The 10,500-nt window shown below is 36.5% G+C and overlaps 1 protein-coding gene and 2 long non-coding RNA genes across 5 annotated transcripts; 1 reads left to right on the forward strand and 2 right to left on the reverse strand.

Annotated features, from left to right (window-relative positions):
• Positions 1–792: 792 nt before the first annotated feature.
• On the reverse strand, positions 793–1,633 carry LOC106343953. The gene is made up of 2 exons (XR_001270064.1): positions 1,142–1,633; positions 793–1,075 (listed from the first exon to the last, which is right to left on the reverse strand). It is a non-coding gene; the product is annotated as an uncharacterized LOC106343953 (long non-coding RNA).
• LOC106343952 lies at positions 1,071–1,978 on the forward strand. Of its 2 annotated transcripts, XR_001270062.1 has the most exons (4): positions 1,071–1,309; positions 1,432–1,487; positions 1,582–1,664; positions 1,757–1,978. It is a non-coding gene; the product is annotated as an uncharacterized LOC106343952 (long non-coding RNA). The 2 variants fall into 2 exon arrangements; XR_001270063.1 differs by having other exon boundaries at positions 1,071–1,487.
• Positions 1,979–5,602: 3,624 nt separating this feature from the next.
• On the reverse strand, positions 5,603–10,183 carry LOC106294993 (auxin response factor 6). 2 transcript variants are annotated; one of them, XM_013730733.1, is made up of 14 exons: positions 9,570–10,183; positions 9,341–9,459; positions 9,163–9,261; positions 9,028–9,084; positions 8,789–8,944; positions 8,621–8,705; positions 8,452–8,542; positions 8,206–8,370; positions 8,001–8,123; positions 7,844–7,919; positions 7,618–7,765; positions 6,407–7,527; positions 6,140–6,330; positions 5,603–6,060 (listed from the first exon to the last, which is right to left on the reverse strand). In XM_013730733.1, exons 1-14 carry the CDS (start codon positions 9,610–9,612, stop codon positions 5,832–5,834), a joined length of 2,703 nt encoding a protein of 900 aa, XP_013586187.1. In that variant the 5' UTR covers positions 9,613–10,183; the 3' UTR covers positions 5,603–5,831. The 2 variants fall into 2 exon arrangements, with proteins under 2 accessions (XP_013586187.1, XP_013586188.1); XM_013730734.1 differs by having other exon boundaries at positions 5,805–6,060; positions 9,341–9,453.
• Positions 10,184–10,500: the final 317 nt, after the last annotated feature.

Consider the following 10,500-nt stretch of genomic DNA (forward strand, 5'->3'; position numbering starts at 1 on the left):
CATTTTATTTTAACTTTGTCTATCTAGATTTAGAATAGAATATAGGGTTTGAGTTTAAGAGCTTAATTAGGTTGAATTAGGGATTTTAATCTCAGATATTAAATCTAAACCTCATACCCTAAACTAGACACATATATATATCATAACTCTAAATTAATCACATTCTAATATAACTTCAATTTTAAACTTAAAATCAAAATTCAATCATATTGTTTATTGCAAAATAATTTTATATAATTTATATGTTTGAGTGTAAACTAAAGGATATATATGTATAGTAGCTTAGGGGTTTATACGTTACACCTCGAACCCTAACATTACACTTCAAACCGTAAACTCTACATCCAAATCTTAATACAAACTATCATATTATTATTTTCAAACAATAATCTCAAATCTTATCATAACTCTAAATATCATACGTTTAAATTCATAAACTAAACTTCAAATCTAATATTCTTTTCTTAGATCTTAAATCTTAAAACTAGCTTTACACTCAAATTTATACACAATTTCAAAAATTTTAAACTTAAAATTTAAATTATAAATAAACTACAAAATATAAATTTTGAATAAAACATTAATTTTAAAAATGTAAATACAAAAAAAAATCATCAAATAATGAAATACAAGACACAAAAAAATAAAAAAGAAAGACAAAGCTCTGTTGCCCAATTAGATCTATATACACGGATCACCTTCTAAGACGTTGGATTATAATACATCAAAGGCTGAGATTTAATTTTTTTTTTTCTCCTCACAGGCTCCCCCTCTCTCTGCGGATCATTCTTCTTTTTTTTTTTCTTCTTTTCATCTTCTCTGCTGTCATCTTTCCCACCGATTTTGAAGCCTCGATTTCGTGTCCACGGCCCTGTTATCTTCCTCAAGCCTCGATTTCATCTCTACCGATGACGCCGAGATCTAGTTCTGCCAATACACAAAGCTGTTCAACTTCCCTCTCAAAGTTTCCCTTTTGGATTTGTCTCTAAGTTCTTCGCAAAGGCAAGACTTGGATTTGCCTCAAAACTGACTCGATTTATGTTTCTCTTTTGCTGAACTTCTTGATTTCAACAACCTGATGAAAAACCTGGTTATAAAGTTGGTTCATTTGTCTTATACTTTCGTTGAAATGAGACAAGACCTGACTGGTTTTCTTAAGGAGAAGAAAATGGAGATGCGTCGGAGAAGACTGGTTTTAAGCTCGCCGCCAGCATGATGAAGATCAGGTTCTCAATCGGACTCGGATTAGGCATCGCTGCTCTCCTTCTTGTTGGCCTCTTCTTTCTTCCTCAGTCTTTGGATTCTCATGGTGAGCTAAGTGTTGTTTCCACTGTCATTACTGCTTTCGCAAGTGCAGGTGATCTAAATACTTTCTCCAGTGTTGAATTTTGATAACCAATCTTTGTTTTTCTTTTGTGTGTGTGTGTTCAGGACATTGACAGAAGCCGAGGAGCCAGAAGATATCTTTCAGGTCGATAAAGGCAAAGGTACTAATGAATCTGACATGAGTTGTGTTCCATTGTTTTGAACTTTGAGTTGTCGTATGAATGGCTTATGTTTCTTATTTTTCTGTGGTGGTAGCTTCATGGAGATCTAGAGGCTAAGTCCCTTGGTGCTCCTGGAACCTGTGTTGCTGAATTGGTATTTAACACTTCCTTGACAGGGTGAGATTTTTTAGGTTGAATCCATACTTACTGCATTTTTTTTACCTGAGTTTGATATTGGGCTGAGAAGATTTGTGCTTTTTGACCTGCAGTTAGAGGCGTGGATCTTAGATGGGGTTGGTGTCGAGCAAGATGGAAGAGAGGAGATGGAGTTGGTTCAGAAGCTAGAAAAGAGAGATAGATGAGAAGCTTGATGGTGGTGGAAGACCAGAAATGTTAGGGATGACTGTAAAGGATTATTAGTGGTAGATTGAGACTATGTTTGTTAGGTTTTGATGGTTTAAGTAAACAAGGATATGTTTTATGGTTTTGTAAACATTTTCTTTTTTAGTTTTTATAATATGATTAATTATTTTAATTACAAATATTCGAAAGAAATATTATATTTAAAAAAATCAATTCAGAATTATTATTAATAAATTTTCGGATAATTAAAAAACTAATAAATTACACGAAAAATTTGCTATCTTTACTATTGGAAAAATCAAATTAATGAGTTTTAATAACATTTGTATCACGTTATTATAAATATTAACAATTGTATACAAACTAACGCTATCGTTGTATAGTTAACTATAGCATACAAAAAAATCGCTATTTAAAGTGTCGGACCTATTATAACGGGCGCTGTCAGAGCGGACAAGGAAGTGCTATTATACAAGATTTATAGCGTTTTTCGTCTGCTATTACTACCCTTATTTCCTGTAGTGTAATGGAATACATGAGGAATCTTAGACAGTTCTTGGTTATATTTGCAACGAATTGTTCTCGGTTGGTGAAGATGCTTTTGGAACCAAAGGAGTGGTCAGTTTTTGCAAGTTATTTGAAAGACATAACATTTTTAAAAAGAAGTTTCAACAGCTCAGAGATTATTCATATACCACGACGTAGAACTCAAGGTTGGATAGTCTTGCACACAGTGCAAGGAAACAACTGTTGTTTGTCGATCATATGGATGCGAAGCTACCAGTGTGGTTCGTAGAATCTACGTGAATCTGCTTATATTGCTCACAAAAAATAGCACGGCCTATTGACCTTCATATAATATAGGGCTTGATGGGCCTTGACATTGGTCGAAAATGATAATATTTGGCTGGACTTTGATTTGATTGGTTTTAAAACATTCATTTTCTATTGGTTAAAGTTATAGTTGCCACAATTAATTAAAAAATACTCTAAAAAACAGTTGCGTGATAATTAATTATCTCCAAAAAATAAAAATAAAAGTATAATACATGGATTCTGATTTAATAGTATAGATAATTCATTTTTCTGTATTTATTAAAAAAAAAATAGAGTCGGAGAGTACAATGAAGTAATGCACTGAAGATGTTTTCTAATTTTCTAATAGAATAATTCTATAATGAAATTGAATTTTATTTCAATCCTTCATTTTAAAATAAAATGTAAAATAATTTACAAAAATAAATAAACTATTTTAATGTTTTACTTTATCAGATAATGAAAAAATGAGGTTGAAGATACTCTTACGAGATGGCTAGACTACAAACCAAAACCTCTTAATCAGTAAAAACAATAAAATTGAAACTTGGATGATTATGTCTTTGGTTTTCCATCAATGATTAAACCCGTCACTCAAATTATGCAAAACGTCTCTCTAAAGTCCAACAGATCAGTTCATATTTTTTACATTAATAATTTTGATAATCAGATAAGTTTTATATTGATTATTAATAATCTCTCCATCGCATAAATCCCATCATAAGAACTTAGGATGGTACATAGAATTTATTTTCGTGGTCCTATGACTCAAAAAGTTCCTTTATTACTTTGTTCAAAAAGTGCTTCGTCCATCAATAATGTCACATTTTTGACGTTTTATGTTCGTCGTTTTAAATGGAGATAAATGAGAAAACTAGTCGCTCAAGAACAACTTACATAATCCACTCAAAAGTCACACACTTACTGCTAAAAGCTTATTTTGATTATCTCTTTTTTATTTTTTAATATCATCTATATTTTATTAGAATACTTCCATTTGACTACGGGGTACCTTTTATTCTGAACTTTGATTTATCAATTTCTACATCCTTCTTTTTCTCATATTTCAAAAATGTGATCCAATTGGATTTCTTCAATTCAAAATTGGCAATCTAATTCTAATACACTACACCTAGTCAACAAAATAGATGTAAGATACAGTGATACAGTTTTTATGAACTTTTTCAATTATTAAATAGTTTTTGGGTCAAAGTAAATGGTCTTTTAGACACAAAACCATTGCATATAATATTATACTTGATCTTGTTATTTATAGACTTTGTGTATGGTATTTTTCTACTGAGCTAAAATATTATCATTTACAAAAAACTCAAGTTAAAAAAATGCTTTTGGAATTCAAATCCCAGCTTAAATTTGTTGATTTTCATGGCAATTATTTATTATAGAATTACTAATAATAAAAATAGTATATAGCTTCCTGTACAACTAATTCACATTTGAATGCATCAGTATAAGGTGTCTTATAAGATTCATGCATGATTGTTTTACTACCATGCCGAAATTTCATGTGAATTTTTTTATTAATTTGGATAGTTTTAATAACCCGCTTTAGAGTCCCAAATTCAGATTTCATAATGTAACAACATTAATAAATTCTTAGCAAAACTACTTGAATAAATGGGCTTCCACTAATATCAGTTATAGATTGATCCACATTTATAAAGAATACAAAAATTGATTATAAACCAGGAGCTTGTGGTCAAGTGGTAAAGGGAAAGGTTTGAGATGTCACCGTAAGATCCGTCTGATATGCAAAACTAAGTCACATTTTCCTGATCACTTCACACGGATATGTACTACTGACAATATATAGTTATGACCCATATAATGATTCTATGTGTATATAGGGAAAAGCTACATGCAACATGTTCTTAGATCTATATTTGAATCTATTCTTTACATCCTAACGAATGGCTACAACATCCTGTGAAAAGATAAAACTAATACTTGATTTTGACAGAGGAAGGAAACAACTTTTAAAAGAAAAAGAAAATTCATTTTAAAAATGGGTCAAAAAGAAAAGAATAGGTGAGAACTTTCAAAATGATGGGTCACCATACACTATTTAATTAGGGCTCATGAAAGTGCCCTAACTTATGTCATATGTCCCTACCACATGCACCCAACATTATTTTCAACCATTCTCAATTTCTTACTCAGAATATATCGTCACACCACTAAAGATATTATGTGAATCACATTCATACACCACACATCAAAACCATATACTTACAAATATCTCTTTATCAGATTTGTGATTTATTTGACTTAAAAGCATGCTCTCTCATTAATTGATCACTACATTCTCCTAATGGACAATCAAACACCAACCCAAATCATAAGTTCTTCAATTATTCCAATGATGCTTTATTCATAGTTAACCAAACATCCATTCCAATAATCAGAAACAAACAAAAACAAGATATCTTCAAATTCACTACAATTTTGATTGGATATTAAAACGTCCGTCTGCCCATTGTTTGTTTGAAGTTATTCGTGCTAACGTATTCATGTTATGATGTTACAATATCATTCTACAAATTTCGTTTCATATTCCTTATATTTCAACTACGTACCTACCTACTACCAAATCGTTTGCCTATAACCGTTAGGGCATATTATTAATGACCTAGTAACTTGGCCTACGAGTACGAACTAGGGATCGATACGTGTCATGAGAAAAAGCTTAGTGCTGACGCAAAACAAGATCTAATTTTAGGGTAAAGCCCTAAATAGCGGGTCGGAGTATTTCAGTGTTTCACACAAAACCAATAAGGGAGTTGGGACCCATATCACTTTCCATGTGGGCCACTTAGTCAGACAAAGTCTTAACATAGCTCCAAAACAGCAATCACCATCAGATATTGATTGAAGAAGTAGTGAGTAAAGATAATGACATAAAAAAAATATTCATATAAGAAAAAGACCAAAATAGATCTTATAATTACAGTATTACGACATAAAAGATAAGAGCTATTACATAGTTTTAGTTTTTTTTTTTTGTCTCCACAAAGGCCAACGCAAAGCTCCCTTTTGTAAGTAATAAAGACAGTTTAGCTTACTAGTAATTAAAACTAAGAAGATGAAATACTATTTTTGATAAAACATAATAACTTGATTACCAAGAAAAGGGGTTTTTCTTCTCTAGTAGTTGAACGAACCCCCAACGGATGCAATACCGTTACCGAGGTTCCTCGGGTCTGACCGGCTCCCAAAGTCATCGCAGTTCCCGTTGTTGCTCGGGAGCTTCTCGACGACGTTGTTGTTTGAGGATGGAGGAGCTGAGTTGAGAAGCTCAAGGCCTCTTTTCCCCATCTGCTGCACTTCTTGTGGTGACAGTATCTTTATGCACCACACGCTGCTCACAAACTCCCTGTAGCCAATCACAAAGTTAGATGAGTGGGGGGTGATGAGATCAGAGTGGATAATGAGGGAAGTAATTATTAACTTACGGCCAAGGGTCATCGCCGAGGAGAAGAACATCGTTCTCTCGGTCGACAAATACAAGCTGCCAGCCTGATCTCACAGGGTCTTCTAACTGGCCTTCAAGGCCAAACATGCGAGCAAGCTCGCTTCGCAGCTCGTGGTAGCTGCTAAACTTCGTTATATCTAATGATCGTCCAAAAGACCCTGACTTGTACACCTGCAACAACATTCCCCATCATTAGCTCATATGCACACACACTTTGGTGAGAAAAGGAAAAGAAACTTTAGTTTACCTTCACAAAGGTATTATTGGATTGTTGGTTCTCAGAACCGAGGTTTTCAGAGGACTGTAGAAACCCTGGTTCGTCTATACAACTAGAAGGTGTGGTCATTGCAAGATTACCACCGGAGAAGTCGTTGTTGAAGTTAGATGTTGTGAAAGGAAGAGTGGTGGAGTCGCCTCCTTCAATGCCAATGCTTCTAAGGTTTGACATTCCATTTGGCATCAGGAGGGAAGATGAATCTATGTTGACTCCAAACAGAAGATGGCTATGTGGATCTGAGGGGCTTCCTCCTTCTTGCTCTATTGAGCACTCTCTACCACCACCGGGGAATGGAGGCAACGAGACAGCGTTTGGAGGAACGTTGCTTGTGTTGTGGGACTGTCCCAGTTGCTCAATTACGGATTGAGTGTTGCTGTTGTTGCCGAACGATGATAAATCAACTGCAGGACGCTTTGATGGCCAACCGGAAGAAGTCATTGCAGCAGAGTTTGTTGTTCTAGTGAGATTGAGCAGTTGCGAAGACTCGTCTTGAGAGAAGTTACTGAGAAGAGTGTGGAGCGGAGACATAGGATTGTTGTTTCCTCCGTTGGTGTCTAAGAAGCTTTGTTGTTGACACAGAGAAGTCATGGACTGAGAAGCAGAACCAAACTGAGACATAGCAGAAACAGCAGCAGCACTGGAGGCTGACTGATTATGATTATCCACCACTTGCTGCTGCTGAGAGAGAAGATTGTTTGACTGAGATTGAGGCTGGTGGGTTTCAGGAACGGGCAGATAAGACTGTTGCTGCTGCTGTTGAGAGAGTTGTTGCTGCTGCTGAGAGAGCTGTTGCTGTAGCATCTGTGGCTGCATTAAGGAAGGGGGCTGCATTGAGAAGCCCGAGGGGTTTTGGAACTGAAGAATTGAAGCAGCAGCTTTAGCGGGATCAATGCCTCTCATGTCTTGAAGAGCAGCTGCAGCCATTGCTTGGTAAACATCATTCTGCATACCAAGCAAGCCAGAAGCATCAAGTCTAGGCTGCATCCACGGGTTTACACCCATTCCTTGAAAGTTTAGAGACTGAAGTCCTCTGTCCCACATAAGCGGCGAACTCATACCCATACCCATACTCATATCGTCTTCTTTAAGTCCTACATAAACAAAAGGAGAGAGGCAACAAGATTAGAAGATATAAAAGACTTCAAGGGTTATGAATCAAAGTGTGGAAATTTTAACAATACCATGAAAAGATGGGGGACCTGGAGGCCATGGACGTTTAAGCCTGAGAGGAAAAGGAGACGGATACATCGGGAATGTCGTCAGAGGCTCAATCTCCCACAAGGAAACTCTCGGTTGCCTCTCTCCTGCAGTTGACTCATCCCATCCAACCTGCAACATTATCAAGATGATGGATGACATATGTGTATATACGAGAAAGCAAAGATAGCTTTGGTTTTTGAACTGAACCTTAACGGACCGCCAGTGAGAATTAGCCCAACGAGTAGGATCTAGATCACAAATGCCAGTTATTGTACCCATGTACCTGACAACAAACGGATGTTCTTGAAAAGGAGACTGATGAATACAGATTAAAAGAATAGGAAGTCTGATAAAATTCACATACCGACGAACACTTGATTCCTCGGTTTCAAACAGCATCCTAAACCGCATGCCAACAGAGACGCGAGTGTGATAAACCGCTTTCACGTACTTAGCCAAGGGTATCACAAACTCTGAAGGACTTGCCCTGAACAAAACTTTTATTTAAAAAAAAATGCAAAAGAAAGAACGCATAGCTGCAGCATTCATATGGGATCAAGAACCTGTACCTTGGGTTGTAGAAGATGGTGAAGCGACTATTAGTAGCGGCAGCATGAGCAGCAGCAGCAAGAAGGCCTAGATGCATACTGTCACTTGACAAAACAGACGAAGGCATGACAGTCTGTGGACGATTGGCTCGTCTTATACCAAGAAGTAACTGGTTCTTATCGTTCCTAGCGTTAACAACAAAAGGACATTAGCCATTTTTTCACAAGTTTCATTATAGCATCTGAAAAAAAAAAAGTGGTTCTAACCAGATGAAAAGAACAGAATCACCAGCGACAAGCCTTTTAGCACTCACAAAAACGCTCCAACCAGTAGTAAGGAGGTGTCTTTTAGGTTGGCCTGAAACGGAGAGAAACAAAAGCAGAGTCAATAAAACCTCTTTGTTCTTCAGGTAGTGGACATTCAGTGAAAGCTAACCTCTGAAAATATGCCTGAACTTCCACTCGTTATCGTGCAGATCTCTCGCCATCAACTCTTGAGCTGGAGGCTGCTGAGAGTAATCCTGAAGCAAGAACACACAGAAAACCATCTGGTAAGAAAGAAGTATAAAGAAAAGTTGAGAGTGAGGAGAAGATGAGTTATTACCAAGGGAGGGAAGACTTTCTCAGCAGCTCGTCGAGGAACAGAGAAACCACCGTGAGTGCTGGTATCACTAGCAGTCAGAGTTTTGCAGAAATAGTTTGTAGGCTGTCTACTCGGGACACCTAACTCCGCTGGAAGGTATGGATCTTTTTGTTCTTGCTGTATTCAAACCAAGTAAAAATAATTCACAACACCGACACAGAAAAAAGAAGTTAAAAGTCATGTAAAAAAAAGTATCATACAGCGTTCAAGGGTTGCAAAGTCATTTGTGCGTAGACTTCATCAGTCTCCACATCAGCCTGAAATAGAAGGAATCAGGTTCTTGGTTAACAGAGTAATCACAGTCGAAGAAGCATCTCAGGGAACAAGTGTCTCACATGCATTGTGACATTGTGAAGCTGACAGATAAGCTGAGGATGCAAGCTGGGGTAGTTTGGTATATGAGCATCCACTTCTTTGTTGGTAGAAGCAGCCACCTGAACATTCTGAGAAGTTGAGGTAACCAAAAAGAATCCAAAGCAGCAAAAGAAGAGAAGGAAGGGGGGAGAGAAAGACCTGTTCACTGTGACCTTGAGGGAAATACACAACTCTGGATCCAACAGGAGGCAAGGAGACAAGAGGACCAGCACAAGCATGCCACAGCTCAGAATTTAGAACTCTCTTCTCCCCTGTAACTACACACACACACACCAAATTAAGTTAAAAAAAAAAAAAAAAAACTCCCACAAAAATCCAAAGTTTCTACATTTTCAAGAATAGAGAGAGAGAGAGATTAAGTATTTACCTTCATGAGGTTGAGGATTAAACCCAGCAGTAGACAATCTCATCTTTCTTTCCAACTTTGTTTCTTCAAAGATCCAAGACGCCAAAATGCAATTATGACTAGGAAACACCAGAAAAGCTCTAACTTTTTTTAAAAAATTGTTTTACCCTCCCCACCTCTCCCCCACCCACCAAATCTTTTCACAAATCCAAAAACCCTAATTAAAAAAAAGAGAGCAGATTTCTACTTCTACTTCTACTTCTACTTCTTCCTTACAGAACACACATCAGCCAAATAAGCTCGCAATCTTTGTCTCGCCGACCTCAAAGCCGCTTCTCCTAATCTTCCACTCCTTCATTACTTTGTAAACTATCCACTAATCCCACCGTTAACTCCCAATAAAAATTATATATATATAAATAAAAAGACTCCAACTTTGATTTTTCCTTTAGAAAACCCACCACCGCCAGAAGCTCAGAAGCCAAGAAGGAAACGCAGATCTCGAGCTCAGGCTTTAACTAAAACGACATGAGAAGGTGTCGTTTAGAGTTGAACAAGTAGATCTTCTTCTTCTTTTAAGCTGGGTTTTGGTTTCGTGAGATCCCAGGAGTGTGATTAATGCCAAAGGAAGTTATTCAACTGTTGCACAACATGTCTACATACAAAGAAAAGAAAGAAAGAAAGATACGGTTTTAGATTTTTTATTTTATTTTTATTTGTTTGGAACTGAGAATGATTTCTCCGGTGGCGGAGCTGAGCTTCTGCTAATTTTATTATTGTTATTCTCTGCTCGAAACTTACCTCTCTCTCTCTCTCTTATTTGAATCGGAACGAAGGAAGGAAGGAAAGGAAATAAAAGAACGACAATGCCTGTTTTGACCCGAACCCGAACGTAGCGGGTCTTTTTTATTTTCGCTTAACATTTTTAAAGCAACTTGTTCTTCCAAAAAGT

Source organism: Brassica oleracea, chromosome C5 (assembly GCF_000695525.1).
Source record: "Brassica oleracea var. oleracea cultivar TO1000 chromosome C5, BOL, whole genome shotgun sequence".
In the NCBI taxonomy this organism is placed as follows: domain Eukaryota; kingdom Viridiplantae; phylum Streptophyta; class Magnoliopsida; order Brassicales; family Brassicaceae; genus Brassica; species Brassica oleracea.

Bases quoted from the DNA above. Each gene is read 5' to 3' on its own strand.
- LOC106294993 (XM_013730733.1), bottom strand. From the start codon at position 9,612: ATGAGATTGTCTACTGCTGGGTTTAATCCTCAACCTCATGAAG. The intron at 9,085-9,162 runs GTGAGACACTTG...CTTCTATTTCAG, and splicing joins TTCACAATGTCACAATGCAT to GCTGATGTGGAGACTGATGA. The intron at 8,945-9,027 runs GTATGATACTTT...GTTTGAATACAG, and splicing joins CTTTGCAACCCTTGAACGCT to CAAGAACAAAAAGATCCATA.